The 26205-nt window shown below is 33.7% G+C and overlaps 1 protein-coding gene across 2 annotated transcripts in view; it reads right to left on the minus strand.

Moving 5' to 3' along the window:
* Positions 1-26205, minus strand: part of LOC134529388 (kinesin-like protein costa) — a 215075-nt gene that overhangs the window by 30789 nt on the left and 158081 nt on the right. For both annotated transcript variants that reach the window (XM_063363403.1, XM_063363404.1), the window contains 4 exons: positions 23641-23826; positions 17067-17213; positions 9935-10072; positions 2835-3126 (listed from right to left, as the gene is read on the minus strand). In XM_063363403.1, the coding sequence (XP_063219473.1) occupies positions 2835-3126; positions 9935-10072; positions 17067-17213; positions 23641-23826 (763 nt within the window). The remainder of the gene's footprint in view (positions 1-2834; positions 3127-9934; positions 10073-17066; positions 17214-23640; positions 23827-26205) is intronic.

The following is a 26205-nucleotide window of genomic DNA, read 5'->3' on the forward strand; positions in this document are numbered from 1 at the left end:
AAAATTTGTAGTTTGGTTAAGTTTCATCTAAAAATTTCTAAAATTTCCCTCTAGACCCGACCAGACATGGCGTTGAATGAATTTAGGCACACTAACTGTTTCTTGTCTCTCTACTGATTGACCATCGCTGCACTATATCTATATTTGAAAGTTAACTAATGATTGTCAAATTGTAAAGCCAATATTTTAACTTAATTTGTAAGTCGTCATTATTTTCTTTTATGACTAGAAACTATGATAGTTGTACTATTATAAAGTTATGTTTGGTACATCAATATGTTTGGTACAAACCATTTTAAATTATATTAACTACTCAACTTAAGTTGTAGTTTTAAATTAGATAGTTAACAACATATGGCACTTGTATACAATAGCAAAACACTTTTATTGTGTTAAGCAGTGAACGTGTCATATTAGCCAAGTGCATCATGAAACTTTAACGTTTTGCTTTTGCGCATCTATCTCTGTGTCTGTTTAACAGTTGGTGTCATCTCTCTGGAGATACTTTGTTTGGTTGTTATAGGTAAATGTAAGTTAAACTGGGTTTACATGTTGTTGAAGTTTATGGCAATTTGATTTACAGTAGGTAACTACTCCCTGATGATGGCTACTGCAATGTCGACCGAAACATCAGTGAATTATTCGCCAAGGACGTGCCTACAACCCAGAAGCCAAGCTACTTTAGACAATGGCAGTGAAAGCCTACGAACATTATTTACATGTACTTTTTTTGCAGTTTTAACTGCAAATCTGCCACCCTGCTTCCCTGAACTTATCTAATACAACTTTGACTTCTCTACCTGCAGCTCGTATCCCTATTTAAAATAATGGTAATTTCTTAAAGAAGGTTCTCCGCTAAATTAAAAAAAAATTGTAATTGCAAACAGAGGTTTCTTCTTAAGTACTATGTGTCCTGATTAATGTCATTTAATATTTTTAATGTTGCTAACCTAACCTATCTAACCATTTACACTAATTTATAGTATTTTAAATGCAGAGTACATAACAAAACCAACGTTCTAACCATTTTAAAGTGTTTGAAATAAGACTCACATAATCCAACCAGCCATTCAAATAATTTTACAGCATTGTAGCTAGCCGAATATAACCCAAAATCTAATCAAATGGTAAACTGCTGATAAACTACTTGAAATATCTAAATGCCAATTTACAGAAACATCAAATATCATGGAGGGAACACAAAAATATGATTTTCAGATCTCCATTTAAATATTTTTCAGAAAATTTCCAAAAATAATTTCCCAATAATACTATTTTTGTTATTACTATCAACAGAACATTTCAGAAAATTATTATTTAATTAACTGCAAATTTTTGTTTTCCGTTAATTACTTTACTTTGAAAAAATAACATATATAAAAACTATTTTTTTTTACTTAGTACATAATATTCTAGGTTTTTAAACAACAGCTTAAACAGCATTTATGAAATGAAGGCTAAATTTAAGTTAAAAAAATAGGACACACAGCAGAGAAAGATATTACTGCATTTTGTGTTTTGCCTTGCACTTCAGTATTATGCAGTGTATTGATTTCCATTTCCGTGTTTGGCAGTACACTGACTTTAATTTAGCTCTTATATCAATTTTATTGCTATTTACCATATAATCTTGCCTCTACTTAGAGAACTTTAGAATATGATTCAAGGAACACTAACAAACATGCTAGTCACAGCCTGCTGCACAGTTTCATATTTTGTCTGCTTCTTGAATTAATCTCAGGTTTATGCACACAGTAGAATATATGACTGGATGCATAACAAACTGTAGGAACTGAAATACAGAATTGAAAACCTTAAAATACCTAACTCACTCATCAAACAAGACTGGTAAATAATGCAGCAATTCTTTGCTCTATTTTTTGTCTATTCGTCGAAAACTACAGAACATGGCTTCTTGACCGTGACAGACTTCAAGCCACCTGCGCCTGTTAGTCAGCTGTATCAGGTGCACAATTTTCAGGGCAGGTCAATAGTAATTCCACTTCTAGAGGCATGCATGTTTAACAGCGGTAAAGTGATGAAGTCCACCTTCCTGTGGTATCACGTTACATGCCTACTACACCTTGCAACTAAATACACCCAACAAGCCATACATTTATATTCTGAATCTAAAGCAATAACCACTTCTTCTAATTTATGGAAAAAAAATACATATTAGAGTTCAAAAATATTCTTCTATTTAATATTTATTTTCGCCACATTACTACACTGCTTGTTTGTTACTATCTGTTGTACCCGGCCTCGCCTGGTTAGATAAAGATTTTTAAGAGAACCAGTTTTATTTCAATTAATATATTTTAATTGATGTTAAGTTCCAACTAATTATTTTGTATCTGGCTTTCAAATTCAAATTTCTTTAACCATAACTGTGTTGCTATGACAACAAAGATAATTATAGAAAGACTGAATTAAGATTCAAGAGAGATGTTAATTTGCATATTTCTTCAGATAAAAAAAAATATTTTGAATAATAATACAATATTAATTATTTAGTAAAATAAAAGAAACACAAATTTTACATCTGCTATGAAAAACAAACTATTTTAAATTGATAAAATGATCCACAGATTACCCATATGCTATGTTAGTTATAATTTATTAGTAACTCATACACTCACTGACTGGGTACAATGATAGAAGAGAAAGTGAGTGGAATCAATGGCATGAACAAAAACTTAGTTCTAAGAAGATTAAACTCTACATTTAATTTAATGTTTCAATGCTTTGCAGTATTGTTTACATTACTATCAGCTGTGTTTTAATATAAGCTACGCACTCTATTTCATGCAATAATATGTAAGAAAGATCCATACCAAGATTACTCATGTGAATAACAGATTCCATTTCTTTGATTCTCCTTCGCAAATTCTTGTTCTCGTGCTTATACTTGCTCAAGTTAGTAAGGATGTCCTTCGAAAAGTGATGCATGCCTGAATCAACGTCAGAACCACTGCTTGAGTCCTCGGCAAAACGACGCAACATAACATGCATTTTCTCCTCGTGCTCTTTCTGGAGGGTTATGATCTGCTTCTTGGCCTCAACGCGAGCTTGCTGGAGAGCACCGCTCAGGGCATGGATCTTCCATGTCTGGGCATCTGCCTGGATCTTGAACAAAAAGATTACAAACCAATGAAAAAAAACACTGCATAGTGTATCATTCATGATACAACCACTTATTCATGGCTCGTCTGCCATCTAGTGAGAAACAGTTCAACCATAGATAGCGTGTTACACGCAGCGTGCCAGCTGGAAGCTATAGTTCTAATCCTAATTGTTAGGTAGCAGCCCAAGTCATTTTTTTACACTCTTGGGAAAACTGCACGCTTGTTTCTGGATTTGTCTATTTACTTCATATTCAACATTTTTGCAGAGAGATTACTTCAACGCAGGAAGACTGATAAAATTATACGCGCTTTCGGTAAGTGTTTTAGAAGAGTGTTCCACTGTACAATACTTAGTTTTGTAGTTGTAAACAATAACTTTGTTTATATTTTTGGTTGTATCATATATGATACAACATGCATTTTTGTCAAAATATTTTATATTTATCTATGTTTTAGTCTTGCCATTTAGTTATTACTTGTTACATCAAATTTATCTTTGATTGTTATTTACTTACTTAAAACTTTATATATAGTATAATTTTTTTTAAAAAATGCCAGTTATCGAAGTTTTGTTTATAATGCTAACCAAAAATGAATTTACTAATCTCATACAGGCAGATATATTATTTTTAGTTATAAAAATGTAGAAAGATTATCTGGTAAATTTATATGTTTACTGGAAATATCAAGTAAGCAAAAACAATGTTTTCTAATACAAGGAATAATATTAGAAGCCCTACAATTCTTCAAACTTGTAGTAAGAGCTGTTTGGAAAATACATTCGTACCTACAAGTTGTAAAATTCAAAATGATTACTATACGCCTACATTGTTTCGATTTTATTATTCAGTACTAGAAGTTTTATATATATGCATTGTATGTGTATATAGGCCTAAAATATATATGAAATATTTTATCTTTACAGGAATGAAGCAGAGAAAAAAGACAGGTGTGATTTTTCCTTCGGAAAGTGAATCTAGCTTGGGATTGTCTGATGATTCAAATGCAGACCCAACATTTCGACTTACATCATGCGAAAGTTCTGCTTCAACTGAATGCAGTGACAGTGAGCAGTATTCCGAAGAAACTGTAAGCACATCTGGTCCAAGTACTCCTAAATGTAACATTACTGGTAGCCTTCAGCCAACAAAGAAGCAGGTGTCATTTCCCAGAAAACTTGTCTGGAAGATCAGTAACTTAGATGTGCCAGCTTGGTATGCGGACACAGTTCCAGTGCCTGTAGGAGACTATTTCATGAATTTGGATACACCTTTCCAGTTTTTCAACTATTTTTTTGGAGATGAGATTTTTGAGAAAATACTTTCAGAGTCTCAGCACTATGCCATCCAAAAAGACCCAAACAAACCTTTAGCGATAAATAAGAATGAATTGAAAAAGTTTGTTGGAATTTGTATTATCATGTCAGTGGTTCACTTACCCAACACGAGGTCATACTGGAATGCTTCTTTAGGAAACACAATTATACAAGAGACCATGAGCTGCAACAGATTTGAAAACATACGTACAAACTTGCACTTTAGTAATAATGAAGATACTGTCCCATCAGGTCAACCCGGTCATGATCGCCTCCACAAAATAAGACCGGTCATAAACCATCTGAATGCTAAATTTGCTAGTGTACCAATGGAGGAATCACTTTCATTAGATGAGCAACTTTGTGCTACGAAAGCTAGGCACTACCTCAAACAATACATGCCTATGAAGCCACATAAATGGGGCTATAAGTTGTTTATTTTGAGCGGAGTGTCAGGTTTCGCCTATAAGTTTGAAGTGTATTCTGGGATGGAAAATGATGAGTCACAAAGGTTGGAGAGTGAACCAGACCTTGGAGCCTGTGCCAATGTAGTGGTTCGGCTTGGACGATTGATTCCCGAGAAAAAAAACCATAGGCTTTATTTTGACAATTATTTTACAACCCCAGGCCTGATGGTATTTTTTGAGAAGAAAGGCATTCACTGCTTGGGAACTGTGCGCCAAAATAGGTTGCCTGGAGTGAAAGTTCCAAGTAAGAAAGAACTTCTCAAGAAAGAAAGAGGTTATTCTTCAGAATGCGTCACAAGAGTTGAAGATGTGGATTTGTCATGTGTGGTGTGGAAAGACAATAAAGCTGTGACACTTATGTCAACATTTGCAGGGGAAAACCCTAAATGTAAAGTGTCTAGATTCGATAAGAAGAAAAAAGAAATCATAGAAGTTGAGTGTCCAAATGTAGTAAGTATTTACAACAAACACATGGGTGGCGTAGATTTGCTGGATTCAATAATTGGTAGATACAAGATAAAGCTACGATCCAAAAAATGGTACATGAAGCTGTTTTATCATTTCTTAGATTTGACTCTTGTAAACAGCTGGTTGCTATACAGAAGAGTACTTCAAGAGAAGGGAATCGACAGTAACATGGGTCTGTGTGACTTCAGAGAAGAAGTAGCTCTGTCTCTTTGTCGCATGGGACAAAGCAATAATAAAAGAGGAAGACCAAGTCAAGAATTGGAGAATGCACTACAAGAGAAGAAGAAAAAAGCAAATGCTGCACCAGTACCAACTGCAGATATAAGAGATGGATATTGTCATTGGCCAGTCTGGATGGATTCTCGACAGCGATGCAAGATACCTTCGTGCAAGTCTCTTTCATACACAAAATGTGAAAAATGTCGTGTGCACCTGTGCTACAAGAAAGACAGCAATTGTTTTAAAATATATCATACCAGTTAGGAGAAATGAACAGAAAATAATGTGTTTAGTAAGACAGTAATTTCTGAATAGTGATTTCATGTGATTTTATTTATATTTTGCACTCAAGATGCATGATGTATCATTTATGATACAACCAAAAATTTTGTCATATACATCATATGCATTAACTTTAATTTTTTTAAATATTTTTCTGTTAACTAAACCATTTTTAACAATGTATATACATTTTTTCAAAAATTGTAAGAAAAATCATGTAGTGTAGGGTAGATATTCAGTGCAACAGTTTTCGTAGCGGAAGAAGATTTATTGTTCCGTCGATTAAGATATCATTAGAGCCAGTATGCCTCAGGGTCATCGGGACATACAGCGGTCGGGTAGGTCGTCCAGAATGAGAGGCAACGTCTTATCACTGTGTTACTACTTCGATCCATCTTATGAAGTAAGTAAAGTGGCAAACCGACAAATGTTTATTGGAAAGACTTTAGAAACACACTAGTAATATTATGGTTACTTCCTTCTGCTTAAGTGTGCTTTTTAAACAATGTCCTGTGACGTATTAAGACATGCGATTGGACTAAGGTATTTATCGACATCCATATCAGGAATCTTATTAAGAAATATAAAAATCTACAAAATTATGATTTTTGTAATTATTGTAGGGTTTTAATGAGGCCAAGAATGTACCAAATCTACGTTAATACACACATTCCATACAAATATTCACAAAACATTAGGTAGGTAACTTTGTATATTATACCAATTAAAATAACTAATGTAAGAAGAATTCTTAAAAAAAAAAAAAAAAAAAAAAAAAGTTGTCTGTAAAGTCGGTTTACGGACGATAGTTTAATGGTTTAATGTGACAACGTCATAACAAAACATTGATGAAATGATTGCATACTTTTATGAATAAAATTGAATCATTTTTATTGAATTAAAACTATTTTGTATGGATACAAAGAAGGAGTGAAATGCAATCTACAATTTAATTGATAAATTTACTTTTATTTGCACCTTTAATTAATTCAAATATTTTTTTACTTTAAAGAACAGATTATTTTAACTATAACTTTTATACATGTTTGCTATTTAACTTCTTCCAATCTGTGTTATTCTGTTGATAGGACGATGATAGGAAAAGTAGGAAACGAATGGGAGTGTTTCAAATTTAATGTGCCTCGAAAAAGTCAAATCGATGGTTGTTCCAATCGAATGGAAGAGAGATAGATGCGGCCAAAGCGTACAATGAGCGTAATGGGACACAGCATAACGGGACACTTTTTTGTGCGTGCAGCCGGCATTCATCGATTTATTAGACGTTGTCAAGTCAAAAGAAACTTAGAGACTGGTTGCATTATTTATACAATACCACAAATTCTTACATTAATAACCACAATCCTAATGTGCCTTAGTGCTCTGCAATCTCCCACCTATCATGGGATGAAGCAAAAATTATTAAGTACATCACACAAAGGAATAGAGAGGAATGTGTATATTTTCAGGGATTCAAAGATAACAGCACAAAAGCAGTAAATATAATAGCAGAGCTACTGTCAAATTATCTGTATCTTTTTAGCAGCAACTGTTAAAATTTATGATGAAAATATGCATGGACATTAACACCAAATCATGTGATTAAACTGGTCATAACAATTTTTGGGATTCAGTTTTAAATATCAAATTTGTGTTACCTTTACGTAAAAAGTGAAGGGAAAAATTAATTTTTTGGAAAAAGTTTGGATTTGTGGAAATGAGAGCGAAATTTGAATTTTCAAGGAAAATCACCCATTTTTCCATATTTTATTAAAAATAACCCGTAAATCCATTTTCGCGGTATATCTCGGTAACATTTATTCAAGAGCAATAGTTAATTATAACTTCCAAATTAAAAAAAGTTGAAAAACAAATTTAATAATGAATATTTTTAGTTATTTTCTTATGTTTATATGAACTTTCTTTTATCAAACCTCAAACATAATCTCCCATCATATTATTGGTACTGCAGATATCATGTGTCTTTTTTCTCCTTGAGACCAAGCTAAAAAAAAAAAAGCAATAATCATGAATGCAAATTTCATATTTTAAAAACAATAATATAAATACTGTTGATATAAACTCAAATGAATTAAGTGTAAGACATAAATACAGGAAATATAACTTCCACTTTACAATTTACTGATAATGTGCAAAAAAATTGTTAACCTCAGCTTCCAAACTTGAGACAAATAGTAAAGGTAATGAGTTCAAAAAAGATTAATTTTCATTTTAGTCATTCTTTTTAAAATTAACTGTTAAATTATGCAAACATTTTGAATTAATTTTAAGTTAAGGAAAATCGTCAAAATCAAGGTGAATTAGTGTTATTTGATGATATTTTTCCCATAAGAGTATTTATGTATTGTTCAAGTTATAAACTATTAGTATGTTTAAATTTTTTTTTAAGTTTGAATCTTATATTTTATGTTTTAACGTATTTATGCAGTTAACACAGGAGAAATGAGAGCCCTATTTTTTTCTTGATTGCAAATTTTTAGCTTGAAATAGGCTTCAGAAACTTCACAGAGCTTTAAATTTGTCGCCAAAGAAAAATTTGTGCTTCAGACTTTAATGAATTCACCACAAATAAAACAAAATAAATCATGATCATTATTATACTGTCTTGATGCAATTATTTTGAGTCAATAAAACCAAAGAATGGTTCCTGCAGCTGTAATAGGCATGTAAAAACTTACCCTTGTCCACTCCACAAATGTTAAATGACTTGCAGCCATTTAATTTTAAAGTGCTACCACCTATTGCTCATAAAAACTGATCATATGCTTAGAAGGATTCATGGTGTCAGCCACAAGTATTATCATATTTTACGTAAGTTTAAGGTTTTAAATTATTTTTTATAGCATATCTCTTATTTGCTTGGTTGATTAAATTTTCGTATGATTTAATATAGTTTATAGATGTTTATTATATTTATTTTATTTGATTACCAATGCCTAGGCACAGGGATGGTTCTAAAATTTTCTAGAACATTTGGATAGTGAAATAATAATAGCATGAAAATGAGGACAGGTGATTTGTCTTATCGAAACTGTGGTGTTGGACGGAAGTTGCTAGAAATCATGGTCCGTTTTCACCATGTCTTGATAATGGTTATAATTAAAGGTGCTCTGTGATTGGCTTATGACTCTAACTCCTTCCAGTGGGGAAGAAGGTGGAATCGTAGGTTGTCATCATTCAGTCCTTGCTTGGATATCGGCCTAGACAGTCACGATTCGGGTAGTGGCTCATAAATTATTTGATGTAGTTCTTTTGGGAAACTTTTGAACTTGAATATTTTTAACACAGGCAGCAGCGTAGGCTGACATGGCATCTTTTGTGTAATTGGTGGCCATGCCGAGAAGAAATGGTCTCTCTGCCATTTTTACCATTAGTTCCAGCAACCACCGGATGTTAATATTGTTAAAAGGAGAAACATTGAACATTTCCATAATTCATTTTTCCGAGCAATGAACAGAGTTACTACCCAGAAATATTTTTTTTTTACATTTAAATCGTGGCCATGCTGGATTAGCAGTTTTTCCAGATTGTTGAAAATCAACACAGTTTTAATGGGAATACCAAAAAAAATAATAATAATAAAATAAAAATTAATATACAGTAAAATTATATCCAAAATATGTTTTAATAAGCTTATCTACAGAAAAACAAAACAAATAGATTAACATTAGTCTCCTTCAAAAAATCATTATGGAAATGTATCCGTAAAATGTAACATACTATTAGAAAACCCGAAACACTGTATGGATATGAAAACTGAAAATAACTATTAACTCTGATCAATTTAAAATGGCTTGATTGGTACTGGATTACAGAATTTGCTGAACCACAGAACCCAGGATTAAAGACCTTACACTGTAGTATCATTTTTTGTATGTAAAGTTTAAACAAATAAAACAGTACAAGTACTCATTTCTCCAGTCAATATCTATAGTATATATTTGCATTTACTGTAAATTCATGCATTTTATAGTCCCAATGAACATGAGTATAATGTAATTAAAAATATTAACTGCAATAATATCGCAAAAAATACTTACATCTAGTTCAGCAAGTTGCACATCCATTTTCCTGCCACTTTCTCTGAGATCAATAACTTTCTTGAAATATTTACACAACAAAGACCGTATTTCAACTATAGATAGGTTCATTAAGCGTGCCAATAACAATTCTTCATTCTGAAACAATAAATAACACAAAAAGTAGATATTTACCAACAGGTATGATAGTTATAAAACAATCTCATTTTTTTATTCATGGTGAGAAACTTAACTTAATGTTACAAATTACTTTTGACAGTGTGCTGAAATTTATGAACATAAATATATTCTAAAGTAATTTTCTTTTGTTAAAATGAAATTATATTTAATACCCAATATAGCAAAGGCCTACTAGATATATTTTATTCACTGCATTTCTGATATGACTCGCAGTAACATAAAAATACGATTACTAGAATTTTTTAATATTATTACAACATTGCAGTAGTGAGAAGGTTTTGTTTTGAGATCAGTGGTCCATGGTTTTAAGTAATAAAGCATTAAAACCCACAAAGTTGGAACGCCATTTAAAGACAGTCCACCCTAACTTGAGCGATCAATCTCCTGAATACTTTGCAAAATCTGGAAAAAAAATCTTGCAGCTTCATTTAAGGTTTCTCAGTTAACTGCTAAGGGGGAAAAAAACCTCAACCCATTGGGGAAACCTTAGTGAAGCCATGTTTGATTAAAGCTGTTGAACATGTTCTAGGTGAGGTGGTTTCAAGAAAAATTCAAGAATATCCACAGTCAAACAACACTGCTGAAGGCATGGATTGAAGCAATGTCAAATGATGTAGAAAACCAGATAGTTTGCAGAATAAAGCCTTCCCCATATTTCAGTCTGCAATATGATGAAAGCACTGACACTTCCAAAGGCTACCACATTTTACTACTTATTATGAAATTATTTAGTCCTTGCAGTGACATTTTTTTTAATTGGCCTGGGTTGAATAGGCCTACTAAATATCAGTGTCTGCAGCAAAGGGAAATAAATTAGATCTAAAACACTATTTCCAATTATTTTTATTTTAAAATAGATTGGAAAAATCTCATTTTCAAGATAATTAGCAACTACCTAAAATTAATTCTTTATTTTGAAAACTAAATCAGTAAGTGTATCAGAACACTGTAAGATTCTTTTTCAAGAACATCAGCTTTTGAAGAGTCTGTGGCTGCAGTCTGTTACGTTTCTTGTCTGCTATATCCCCAGCAACACTAAACAGTCTTTTAGAGTTGACAGTGCTCGGAGGAATACTCAAGAACTTCCGTGCCACTGATCTTAGTTTCAAGTGTTGAGGATGATGCCAGTAGTTAAAAATGTCAACACTAATTGACAAATTTGGTTCACTGAGATATTGAGTCAATTCATTTTCTGCAGCTATTTTAATGGGAAGCAAGCCCTATTATCTCTTTGACCACAACTGCTCCATGTACATATGTCAGCAATAGGCCTACTTCAAAGTAATTGTTTGCATGTCAAGAATCACAAATAAAGAAAAGACTATTTGTCATCCTTACCTAATTTTGTAACGAGGATCAACAGCAGTTGCTATCAAGTAGAACGGGTCATCTTTAATATGACCAAATCTTGTATCAAGTGATCGTTTAATATCTCTCGCTAAACCCAATCCTTGAATTGTTAAGATCTTCTCTGCTGCACACTTTAGGCTTGTAATAATAGGTATTATATCTCCGAGTGCAGCTTTAGATGAGCTGAGAGAATGTGTTGCCTCATCAAATAACTTGAGGATCTTCACCAAATTTTCTGCAAGCACCCGGTCACTGTTGGTTAATTCTACATTCAAACTGATTGAGGCAGTGGCCACTGCAATAGCAGTGCGTTGCTTGCACAGCCTCTGCAGCATGTGGAATGTGGAGTTCCAACGCGTGGGTTCGTCTTGGATCAGTTCATGTTGAGGAAGTCCCAAGGATACTTGTGTCTGCCTCAGAACTTTCGAAGAATTAGTTGAATGATGGAAGTGAGTAACTATTTTTTGCAATTTGACACAAGGTTCGAGACAGAACTCTTGATGAAACAACTGTCTTTCAATACAAGTTGAAGTGTATGTATGTTGCATGTTAAACCCTTAACAGGTGAATGTGTTGATGAAAGGGCCAACTTCATGTTCGCAGCACCATCGTTACTGTGACAACTATTATGTTGGAGAGCCCCCACTTATAAAACACAGTTTCCAAATTTTCTACAACCAATGCCGCAGTATGTGAGGCACCTTCGAAAAGAATCACCTCCAGAGCCAGTTCTGTGAGTGCCCAGTCTTCTTTAATGAAATGGGCTGTAACACTAAGGTAGTCTTGTCCTCGGACAGATGTCCAAATGTCACTAGTTACTGCGATGTTTTCTGCACTTGCTACTTCATTCATGACTTGACACTTCAATTTCTCATACATATCTGGTATCACAGTATTTGCCAGATGCTGCCTTGTTACCATATGGTATCTTAGCTCTAGATGGGAAATTAATCTGCGAAAACCGATATCTTAAACAACAGAAAATGGTTGACTGTCAGTGCAGACCATTTCTGCTATTTTTTTGGTTATTGCCTTACTCCTGGGATCATCACTGCCAAACATCTTTTTTTTGTTTATGATGGCCATCAATGTTGGTTGCCTTAGAACTCCGGGTGATGAAGATGAAGCAGTTTTTACTACTTCTTTCTGTAAATTTATTCCTGGAGCTGAAGTTACGGTGGAACTTGAAGATGAAAGGGAAAATGATATTTGTGCACTACTACCAGCACTGAAACTGGGGATGCCAGGATCATCTTCACTTTGTGAACTTGATATAGGATTAGTGTGTGACACAACACGGTTTTTAACAATGACGATGTCATGTTTCCTTCGCAAGTGATTTTGAAGATTTGTGGTACTGAATGTTCGTTTGTTTTTTCCACCTCTCTTAATACAACATTTGCACAAATTACAAATCGTGATCGACTCGTCAGTTGCTTTAACGGAAAAATAATTCCAAACAGTACTCTTTGCCATCGCATTTACTAATTATAACCAAACACTCAAACAGCACCTCACATTGGAAGCTTTCTATATAATTTTGACGTGAATTGTTTACGTTAGGAAGATCAATGTTATAAGTTTGGCACACTAAATGGTTTCGCCGCTAGATAGCAGTGTTGTTCGATCCAAGCACCACATTAATTTGTTTTAATGCTTTTATGGCGGTCTCTTGCATATTCATTTCAAAGTGAAAGAGTAATTTGTGTATAACTTGTCAGTTCATATTAAATTCAGAATAAGAAAAGCGTAAATTTTATCTTGTAGTAGAATTAACCTTAAAATTGCTTAAAAAAAACTTAGTACCAACACATCTGCAAGAAATTACCGTTAAACTAATAGTTTTTCTTCACGTACGCAAAACCAACAAAAAAAGTTCTAGAATTAATATATTCTTAATGGAAAAATTGTTCATTACAATTTCCGCAATCAAAACGCATTCAACTAAATACCAAACAAACTAACGTATTTGACTTACCGTCGCGTAAACCTCTCACTCTCACCACCACAGCCGGGCATTTTTTTTTGAAAATAAAAAAACGTAAACAAGATATACTGCTGCTATGCCAGCACACCTAGCGACCGAATTTTTTCCCGTGCCAAACTCGCCCATTAGACAATCCGTTTTCTTCCTAACCTGTAGTAGAATTAACCTTAATTACCCGCAAGAAACGACAGATTAACATGCGTGAAATTCGTGAAATTAGTTTTTATTTAAAATGAAATATTTTTTGTATTAATTTTTAGTGTTCATAATTACACGCAATCATTGCAGCACAGGTTTTTTTACCACTGGAAAAAATAACATTGTTCGGCCTTATGAGGTTTTGGTAATTGTTTGAGTGTTTCCATTAATATAAATCTGGGTAAAGTAGTGAAGTATGTACTGAACTTTAATTAAAAAATTATCTGTATAAAGTATAAATCTATAAATTATTACAATCGGAATCGGAATAAATCGGCGTTTTCCGATTCTTTGAGAATCAGTGATTTACATGAAATCGCCTGTTCCGATCTCTTGCCGATGCATCGGTAACATCCCCAATGCACATATTGTTCAGGATGGTTAAATGCCGGAATAAGCATGTTCTGGTTCGGGTGAAACTCAGATGTCACTTAAAGTCATTTGGTGCCTCAGATTAGAGATTAAAGTTTTTATGGGCAGAACATGTCATGTTGTCAGCTTTTATAAAGATACATATTGTGATTAATTCTGATATGGTTTGCCGTTAGAAATAAATTGCAGTGGGGGTTTAAGTATATGTATGATATGCCTTCAAGTTTCTCCTTCGACATATCCAAGCACAGCTTGACACCAAGCAATTAATCATTGAGTTAATTTTTTGATTTTCTGATTTTTTGTATGTTGATGGTTATACTCAATCCCCGTTGGGTACATATTATCCAAAACAGATTAAAGGTTGACTTGTATTAAAACTAAAATAAGTTATGTCTAAAAATTCAGCTAAATATTATTAAAGGAATGGCAAAACCAGCTAGCACAAAAATAAAGAGAAATGCAAGGTTTAAAAGATGGCCGCATCAGGAAAATGAGTCATTCACAATTACACTGAAAATGCTCTGGCTGAAGCTTTGCATGCAATTAAGGGAAAATGAAATAGGTATTAGAGCAGCAAGTCGTGAGTTTTGGGTACCAAGAGGTTCAATACAATATCGGCTTCATGGAAAAGTTGAAGAAGGTCTGAGGAAAATGGGTCCACCCACAGTTTTAACAGAAGAAAAAGACATAACTTGTTACATGGCTAATAAATTTAGCTAAAAGTGGTTTCCCCAGATAAAGGAAAAAGCTGTTAAATTCTGTGCAAAAAAATAATTAAGAAATCAAACAGAGAAACTGCTTTTATGGACCGCTGCCCTGGAAATAAATTGTATTTTGAATTCATGATGTGACACCCAGAATTAGTATACAGAACAACTGATGAAAGTTTAACAAAGGGCTGAGCAATTGTTACTAAAGAATATATATGAAAATGGTTTAGATACTTAGAAGAATATTTGAAAAAAAGCAATGCCAAAAATAACTTTCAGGACCCAAGTCGGATACCAAATGGAGATGAAACAAGTTTAGTTTATGTCCAAATAGTGACAGAGTGATAGCTCCCAAAGGGTGTAGAGATTTGTAAGAAGAAAAATTGGGAAACGAAAAAGAGACTAACACTATCTTTTTGGTTTTCACAGTCAGTGGCCAAATTATTTTCCCAATGGTGGTTTTCTTACATGTGTGGCCTCCTCATGAGGTGATTAACAGAATTCATGAAGAGTGGTGTTTAGTGAGAAGCAAAAGTGGTTCGATTATAAGTAAAATTTTGTTTGAATACATAGCCAATGGAGTATGTAAGTGGCTGGAGAGCAAACGTTTAATGAAACTCGTCCTTTTGTTTGAGTGATTTTTGAAGTATGAATGGTATCATACTATATGCTTTACCCCCCCTATATATACATGTGTATGTATATACATGTGTATGTATATACATATATATGTATATAGAGGGTGTCTTGGTTCCTTATGGCCAAACACTGGAAATCAATTGTACATTATAATCTAACAAAAAATTATTTTTAGTAAATTTTCGAAAAATCCTTCATTCAGGAGATATTTTCATTTGGTATTTTTTTCCAACTTTTCACTACCTTATCACAAAAAATTGCTAATGATTTCAGATGTACTTAGGCTACAACAAATTCACTAACACCATTTGAAAAAACATTACATTTTCCTTCAGAAAATATTATTTTTAATCTTTATAGTCACTTAAAAGGTTTGCCAGCAGCAGTTCAAACAGTTAAAGATTTCAAGCACCGAAAGTGTGAAATATTTTGTATCCTAAATGGATTTTTTTAATAAAATATAACTCATAAAATTTTACAAAAAACTTCATCTAATGGACTTCAATTTGGTATATTCAAATATGGATATAACATTGCAGTAGGGTTAGAAAATTATGATTAAATATAGGCAAACACACTTCAAAATGAAATTTTTAGGATTAAGAGAATAAACAAAAACTTGTTAGAATTAAAAATTGATACCTTCGATCTGTTACTGTAATAATCGTAATAATTGCACATTTCAAAGTGTACAATTTTATTTCCACCATATGTTCTAGGTGCTGTATTACTTTTTGATCAGTCAGTAAAGTGAAATCTCATTAAAACATACCTGAAAAAACCCACGTTTTGGGTACCTAATAATTAATGTAGTATATACTCCTTAAAAATCAACATTTGGGTACTTAATAATAAAGTACTTTATACTAAACTGTTGCAAAGAGAAAAACATCTACTAGGGATATGAAATTATCTACTTTAAAGTAAGAAATTTTTTAAAGTGAAGTACTATATAATGATATCCAACTGCATGAAGACTTAGTTAATTTAAATATCATATTACTATATTGTGATTCTAATATCCTAAAATTATTCCAATTTAATGCATTTATTTAATTTGGAACCACTTTCCTTGGCCTACAGGCATTTTCACAAAATCACACGAATACTATTTAAAATTTTACACTTACATGACAGCCACATAATTTTGATTGAATGATTGATTGATCGTTAGACTTGCAATTGGGCTTCCGCCCAGTGGCAAGGAGTCCCCCTCCCCTACTCACCCAATTTCTGGAGCCACTTCCTTAAGTTCTTTCCTCTTCTCACATCCAGTATCTTTCTCTCAATTCTATTGCACTCCCTCCCTGTCCTTACCAGGAATATTTGCCTTCCTCTTTTTATTCTTCTCTTTGAAAAGTAATTAACAATAATTTATTACTTCTTTTATACAAAAATTACAAATTAAAAAATGGCAGATGGTTCCTGAATGTGTAACTTCCTCCATTTATAGCGTTATTTTTTTTTTAAATTTACATGATGTATTATTGTTAACCTATGAATGTTCCATTAAAAATGGTTGGCTAAGAGAAATCAAGCAAAAGGGCCTAGGTTTAACCAAAAAGACTTGCATCTTCCAGAATCAAAACCAAGCTAATATTTTCCACTTCAGGTCTAAACAGAGTCACTGTATAACTAGTTAATTGCAAAGACTACATATTAAGCAATCAAATGATGAAAGGCATGAATTAACCTTTTCATTTTTTCCTTGATCAAACAGCCCATGTTCATTACTTCCACAGATCAGCTGATTCTTGTATTCAATAGCAGCATCAATAGCTTCAATAGCTTCATCACATTCCAGAAGCTTCCTTTCTTCAGTTGAAGTGAGATACTTTTCCTGGAACATTTTCAGAAACTTTTCAATAAAACACATCACCGACTTATCTATGAAATATTTTGCAGGCTAATTTGTAGAAGTCAATATTTTTGTATGACAACACAGAACTAAAATTTAAACCATCTGGACTCTTAAAAAATTGCACTAAACTTGCTTCTTTAAGCACTACTTTAAGCACTAAGGTGGGAAAAAATTAATATTTTCATGCCTCCTATGCAAAAACCAGACCTTTAAATAATGAAATACACTGTTTAAATAACTGCTTATGTCCCGAGAACTATGAAGATGCAACCATTAAGTAACACAAAATTACTTAAAAACTTAGCCTACTATTGTCACATGGTCAGACAGATATTTTTCTTCACTGTTTTCAAGAAAATAAGATAATATTTTGTAATGAAACAATAATATTATAACAGTTAAGATGGTTATGGTCAAAATTATATTACAGAAGAGCATATACAAAGAATGATCAGCAAAAAATAAACAGAAACATGCACTGCTGCGCACGTTCAACAAAGTAAACATGCACAAACAGCAGAATGCCCAACCTGGCTTTGGTGAACCTGCAGAAACTTTCATAACTGTGGTTTTTCGTAAAGATTTCAAAAGTCAGTGCATGACTACCTAATATTGTGCTCTGTAGTATTTTTATATAATTATTGAAAGCCATAGAACATAAAATCTCTTATTAGTATAATATATGTAAATTATGCAATGAAATCATTGCAAATATTTTTCACTAAAGAGTGGTTGGTGACAGTGACTTTCCTTAAAATCACTGCACTACACAAACAAAACAATTGTTGGTTTTCCTGGTATGAGTAGTTCTCCCCCCCCCCCCCCTTAAAACATTTATCATTTCCCAAATTACCATTATAAAAGTTACAGGAACATCATGAAGACCATCTTGGGTTTCTATTTTTAATTCACACACTATTCCTTGAGCTAGGCAGAGGGTATTAGCATGTCACAGTGACACTAAGGGCAGGATTCATAGTCGAAGGCTTGTTTGGTGAATAAGTAATACTTTATAAAGTAGTGCTTATTCTTCAAGTAGTACTTATTCCAGCAATGAATTCATAAACCTATACTTGATGAAGTAATACTTGAACAAACACTACTTATAATGGCCATGCTGTACTTGATGAAGTATCTTAAAAAGTAAAGGACAAATTTTGTGTCAACGTAATGCAAGCAAATATACCACTGTAAATACATAAGATTACCTGTTTGAAAATAAAAATGCTGATTTTTCAAACCATATATGCGATTAAAATAATGAAATTAATATGTAAGATGATATTTATACTTTATTTGATAGTGAACTTGAATAACATAAATATGAACATGTATTAAAAACTAATTTACAACTACATACATAAATATGTTTTGAATGTTTGTGTTGTTAAATTATGTTGGCCATCTTGTGTCTGTGATCTATAAGCGGGTGAAGTTAACCACGTGGTAGATAAACAACTTTCGTGATTTGTGATGGCTAGTGAAAAAGAGGTTACCAAGCAGGCATCATAATTTGGATGACTACCTATGTTCTTGCTGAATCTGAAACGTCGCTTGAACTCAGAATCACTATACCATTCGAAAGGGTTTAATGCATCTCGTATGTAGCGCTTTGGTGTCCGTACATTGACATGGTCCTCATAAACTTCATCCGCAAGTTGTTTAAAACCGTCCCACTCACCAAAATCCATCATGCTAGCTGCAGAAGAGGTTATGTACGTAGCCTGTATTGTTTACAAAACTAAGTGGCAACGATTTGTTTCGTTTCTTTTCCCCAAATTGAATTTGTTTACTCTCTCAATTTTAATTTAATATATGGAAAAATTAACGGGAATTAATACCTTACATTACCTATTCCTTACAACAAACAAATCCCTACCCGTACTTGAGTCACCTAGATAGCCGACTTCATGAAGTATTACTTATACCAATGAATAAGCATGGCTTATTTGATTATGAATACTTGCGAAACAAGGCAAACTTATTTCATAACTGTGAATTCGTATTGAGCAGTACTTATTTGACGCAGTTCTTCGTGAAGTATTACTTTAAGTAGTCCTAATAAGCAGTGCTCTTTTTGTTCGCTATGAATTTAATGCCATACTTAAGCATGCATATAAGCAGTACTTCTTTCAAGTATTGCTTATATCACCACTATGAATTCCGCCCTAAAGAATTGATTAAATACTGCCTGATCCTAGAACTGGTAAGGAGCCAACTGATCTTCATACTGATGACAGTACTTACAATACAATGAAATACCATAAACAAAAATTACTACATAAATGCCTTAATACAAATACACATTACACACACATACGGTACAAATATTACATGTGTCCACAGAAGTGGCTGGTGAATTCGAAAAATGGTTTTTAACATTTTATAATGTAATATAAAAAAGTAAAACAATTACTCATACCCCCAAAACAATTGGCAGCTCCTATTGAATATGCTTGTAAAACATGTAAAATCATTTTGAACCCCAGAGGTACACATCCATTTTGCTATGAAATAGAGTTGACACAATTAAAACATCCAACCATTTTCCAGGAAATAGCAGAATCATCTAATAAAGAATACTAAGACTAATAAGTTAAAATTTCATAAAGAAAGCCAAGAAAAAGAAAACTATCTCGCCTGAAAAATAAACACTTTGTGACAAGGCATCCTTTACCTTTGGGGTACAGCATTTAACTAATATTTTAGATGGAACTTTGATATTACATGCCAGATTGGTACTCCAAATATATCGTAAGTCAGATTTATTGAGTAGAATTTATTGTTGTCACTGTTTTTATCTGATAATGGCAATCGTGCCATAATTTTGAAATGCAAATTTGTCTGAAAGTTAAAGTGGGTTCAAGAGTTCAAGAGATAAATATAAAATACCTGCATAACAGACCAGTACAAAGGCCTAAATAACACATGTAAATTGTTCTATGAGTGCAATACATAACTTCACGCACACATTCAAAAAAATATATATACAGGAGTTTTAAATACAGTATTATCTATAGCTGCATACTAGCAAAAGAAACACGACCTTGAAACCTGATTTCCGTAAAAGACTGGTGATTAGAGTACACTTCAAATTGTAATTCTCTCCATTGTCAAAACATCATAGGAGATTATATCACTTTGTCATGCACATGCACAAACAGCACTGAAAGTATGCATAAATCCATTGTGTGCATCACAGTGCTGCAACATTAGAGCTCAAAGTTACAGAATAGCTACCCTAGACATTCATCTCAACTAAACGCAAGTGTAAATAATATGGTGCCACAAATCACAACAATTAAAAATAATATTCAACATTTTCTATCCAAAAACTGGCCATTTAAATGCACTTGTGCTCCTTCATACAGACTACTACTGTAAGTACATACATTACATAAATAACAAACACTACATATGTACAGTACACAGATCACATACATAAATGCATACTGTTACGACCTAAGTGGGGAGAACTGGGTTCGTAAGGGATAGCCCAATTAAGTTTACCAATTAAGTTTTATTACAGTTTTAATAATTACTAATATTAACATTACTAATAAATAATTGTACTTAAAAATGTCATATCACCAATCACTGTCACTTAAAAATGTATATTCTCAAGTCACTCAATGTCTGTCAAGTTCCACAGTTTGCATCCCTCACTGGAGCTAGGCTCAAAAGTGGTTCGCCTGTCCAAACACACACAGTCTCGCGCCACTCAGTCATACTCTCTCGGTATCGTCGCTCCGCGTCGCGCCGCACTCGAGGGGGTCTCTTGCCGATGTTGCACTGCCCTTCACTTTCGAAACTCGCTTGAAACCCGCTCGTAACTATCACGGAACTCGTCAAGATACTCGTCGCAGAACTGTGGCGAAGGCCGGCGTCGCTGCCTAAGTACCTGAGGGTCGTCTTTCCAGAACCAACGAGAGTGGCTGTGATGAATTGCGTCATCCCAGGCCAACCTGACACCCGAAAAGTCCAGAAAGGTGTTGCCCAAGGATGATGTGCGGGGAGCGGAAGGGGAAAGGGGTAGCGACAACCCTTGCAATCTGGCCAGGCACGCGTGGCATGCCTTATGTCAGTGGAGAGCACGTGACATGGCGCGTGATGCCAGTGGCCTGGCATGCCTTGGGGAGTGGACGGCATATGACCTGGCACTTGACACCAGTGACTGTGCAGAGCCACCAGCCAGCTCCGAACCTGGCACGTGTCACGGTCCTGTCTGTGTTCGCAACACTGCCTCCTTAAACCTGTTTGGAACAAACAGGTAACGCATCCCTTCCAGCATATTCCCTCAACCAGTCCAAATGTACTACTTTCATCCATCCCCTCTTTCCTCTCTGGATGCAGTAGACCACATCATTTAGCCGCTTTGAGACTTTATACGGGCCTTCCCACACTGCGTGAAGCGTAGGGTACCTTCCCTTCCTTCATTGCGGGTTGTACAGCCACACCAAATTGCCCTCCTGAAATCCGGTTGAGTTAGCCTTCAGGTCGTACCTCGTCTTTATTTGATTCGTCGCTAATTGAAAATTTTTGCGAGCTTCTTCATGTATAAGCACCATTCGCTCCTCTAGACAATTTACTTAATCAGTGATGCTGGTTGGCTCCCTGCGAAGATTACCGAACTTGACATCACAGGGCAGCCTCAATTCCTGTCCAAACACAATACTCGCAGGGGTCTGCCCAGAGGACTCATGGATGGCAGACCTACATGCCATCAGGAACAACTGGATGTGTTGATCCCAATCCTGCTGATGCTCGGCCACAACCTTGGCAAGGTGTTCCTTAAGAGTTCTGTTAAACCTCTCCACCATGCCATTGGACTGAGGATGTAGGGCTGTAGTAGTGGTTTTATTTATTCCCAGCAACCGACACACCTCCTGAAATATTGTTAACTCGAAATTGCGGCCTTGATCTGAGTGGAACTTCATTGGTACCCCAAATCTGCAAGTGAAGTTGTTTACTATTGCATCCACAACAGTGGAGGCTTCTTGATTAGGAAGTGCATAAGCCTCTGGCCACTTACTGAAGTAATGCATTGCTACCAGAATATACCGGTTACCATCTTTAGTCTTGGGAAATGGTCCAGCAATGTCAATGGCAATCCTCTCAAAGGACGCCCCTACATTGTAGGCCCTCATTTTCCCATGACTCAAGTTTGTGGCCCTTTTTTAGCCCAGCATGTTCGCATTGTTAACACCAAGCCTCCACACCCTGGTGACACCTCAACCAATAGTAGCGTTGATGGGTCTTGGCTAGAGTTTTGTTCACCCCTAGATGACCACCAGAGGTACCATTCTGGATTTCCTTCAACACCTCTGCCACTACACTCTTTGGAAGGAGTAGTTGCATTGTAACTAGTTTTCCATTTGGACTCTCCCATGCCCTCATCAGTAGCCCATTCACCATTTTCAAGGAATCCCACTGTGCCCAGTAAGCTTTCACAGCCCTTCGGTCACTGGAGATCTCATGCCATATTAGATTTACAGTACCACTTTCTAGCCAGCTTAAAACAGGTGCCAGGTCAGGATCATGCTGCTGTGCTACTTTCAAGCTGGCATTATCCCATTTATCTTTCCCGTTAGTTATTGTTGTTCGCTGAACATCTTCGATCCCCTCATTTTTCTCCACCCTATTGCAATGGTTGCAGTCTGCCTTGCCAGGTCTTTTGGAGAGGGCATCGACATTGCTGTGAAATCGGCTTTTTCCTGTGTTCCATCCAACAATCATATTGCTGTATCTGTTCAATCCACCAGTAGTATAATTTTTGAAACAGAAGATAAATATACTGTAAATACTTTACGCACATAGTACAAGGTAGAGGATATAAAGCTTATATTTATCCATGAGTGCATTTAAAGATTGTGGTTGCTGGCAGTGGACAAATCATTTTATAACAAACAATACCAAATTGTAGAAAATAAATTATTGTACAATGTGTATATGAATATGAATCTTCCTCACTGATCTCTTCAGCAACGGGACCTTCCAGATTACATTGGGCTCCAAACCAGTATTAACTCTGTGCTCATAAATTTGAGTTACACTTGGTTGTTGTGATTGAACCCATGACCTTTGGCTAGTAAGCATGACACGGGTCGTGGGTTTGATCACAAAGACCCAGTCAACTAAAATTTATGAGTACCGAGTCGGTACCCAAGTGGTTCGGAGCCCACTTAATGAAAGTTTAGTTCCAACATCACTTATAATTTTTTTAATGACAATATTTTTAAAAGAATTAACCAAAACTGTATTAAAATAAGCAGCTAGGCAGTAGTACCAAACTCATTCACAATTCACAATAAACATTTCATTCCCAATGCCTTTAATAATTTTTTGCACTAACATGCATTTTTCAAAGAAATAAAACCGTTAAATAAAGGCAACATAAACAGCATACCTTCTGGAATTTTTCATCCAAACTACAAAGTTGTTCAACCAAGCAGTCCCTAGTTTTCCTCAGGTTCTGTATTTCATGTCGCAGTGCTTCCGTCCCATCTTTATCATTGGTAATTTCTAGATGACCTGATTGTTCCCTAAGAACATGGGCTAAATGTGATATCCTGGTATTTACATCCATTTCGTCCTATAAACATTAAAGAAACCCACACTTATTTTCACCAGAATACAAATTTTCAAGAAAACATTTTAGAGCCAAATCAACAATCAATAATGTGAAGTAATTAAAATTTATTTTTACATTATCATAATTGTGATGCTAAAAATATTATGAAAAAGATAAAGTGCACATAAAATAAACATATTCAAAATATTAGCACCATCTTACTTACTGAATGTTGCAGTGCTTAAAAGTGTACCCATAATGTTAATGCTTAAACCATACTGCCTTGGGTTAAAATATTTTTATGTTAAAAAGAAAACATTGGCCAAGTATATTTTTATTTTTTGTTATATATTTGTACTTCCAGGATTAACATCAGTCTTTGCCATGCACACAGGTGCATATTATATTCGTTGCTGTAAATTGAGAGCAAACATGTAGTTATTTCTGTTAATTTCCTGAGTTTGTTTTATATAAATTATAATCCTATAATGATGATGTCTATAATTTTTACAAAATATAATTTAAATCTTTAGTTAATATGAACATTTCAATGAAACTGAGATAAATAGAATCAAGCTTAGAAAAATGAGATGTAAGTACTGTTATGCTTAGAGGATTTGACAAAGCTCTTATTATTATACAACTAAAGCAATATCTAATCATTATGAAGTTAAACTACACCAAAAACACTTTTTTCTTACTAAATATTGCTCATCACAAAAAAAGCACTCCACAGTTCATTAGCTGAATGGGAATAGCCAGCATGCCACTGAAGTCGTCACAGTAAATAGAAGCGCAGCATATATCAGAAAAACAAAAAAAAAAAACATTAAATGTATTAAACTATTTATAATAAATTACAAGAATAATTAAAAAAATAATTAGGACATTTTCATAGTGAATAATATATACTGATACCCCTTCATGTGCATTTGAAATCATGAATTTTTTTTTTAGTAATAATAGTACATAATTAAATTAATAAACTATTATTTACATAGATTTCCCTCACCTAAATTTAACTAAAGAGTACATCACAGTATTGTGTATGTTATTAATGAGTAACTAATTCTCCAAAAACAAACCATAGAAATTTTTACATTAAATAATACAAATAGGCAAAAAAAGTTTTTGGCAAGAACTATTTGCTGTAGAAATGGTTCCAGTTTATTCACAATATCACAGTAATTTGTGTGGCTATAATTTAAATGCCCCAAACATAAAAATAAATCAACCAAGATTGTGACAATAAGTGAATACCTAGATATTGTATTAAAAAAAAATATAGTTATAGTTTGTAATAAAACAGTATTCATCTTATAATGTAAAAAATATATATACACATTTTTATGTAATGGACTAGTGTTGAGCAACATTTATCTGTGCTGGAACTGGGAACATCATGTGCCACACCCAGGGGTGGTAGAGCAGAGAGGAGGGGCCGGTCGCTGACTGAAGCTTCACCAGCAACAGTGTGGATCAGCAAGCCATTAAGATGAAAGTCTGTTACAACCACAATGTGTTTTAGAAATTTTTAATATTTTCGGTTGACAAAATAAATATAAATCTATTTTATGTACAAAATGTCAACAACTTTAGTATTCCTGTTTGCTTATACTGATATCTATACTAATAATAAAACTGTTCGAGGCAAAAAGTCTGTATACTGAATGAAATGAGAAAAAAACTATTGAAAATGGCTATTTACATTATTGAGAACTAAATTATGTAGTTTTTTGTCTGTTTGTTCGAGCATCAATTGAAAACTACTTAAAATATTTTGATGAATTTTTTTATTATAAAGGGCTTTGGCTAACTAGGCTATATATAATTACAGAATGCCACTCAGGAGGTGAAAAAGGGGTAAATATGGTTAAAATAAAGCATTATAAATGATATTGGGTGCCAATTTTAAACATAGAACACTACCAAAAATAATTTTACCATTTTGTGAAATTCAAAATTAAGGGATGAAAAAGGAGTGAATATTGTTTTAAGATTAATAATTTTTCTTTGAATTTAATAATGGAAAATTTTAAAAAAATTGGGTAAAATAATAAACATACAAAAATTACCAACCACAAATTTACCATTTTGCTTAATTCAAATCCTAAGTTTGGTGAAAGTGGTAGGTGTGTTTTTACAACAGAAAAATACAAACACTTCCAATTCAATTAGAACTAGAAGTAAGAAACTATTAAAAACTTGCATCTAGAGTTACATATTGCTTATTTTTTGTGTTAATTAAAATTTGTCTTATAATAGGGATGAAAACAGTGTAAGTTTTCGTGTATTAAAAAAAAAAAATTTATTTCCAAAACTGATAAAATAAGATGAAAATAAATTGTATAAATAATAAACTAATAATTATTATTTTACTTATTTGTAAGATTCTGCCCC

Source organism: Bacillus rossius, chromosome 2 (genome assembly GCF_032445375.1).
Source record: "Bacillus rossius redtenbacheri isolate Brsri chromosome 2, Brsri_v3, whole genome shotgun sequence".
In the NCBI taxonomy this organism is placed as follows: domain Eukaryota; kingdom Metazoa; phylum Arthropoda; class Insecta; order Phasmatodea; family Bacillidae; genus Bacillus; species Bacillus rossius.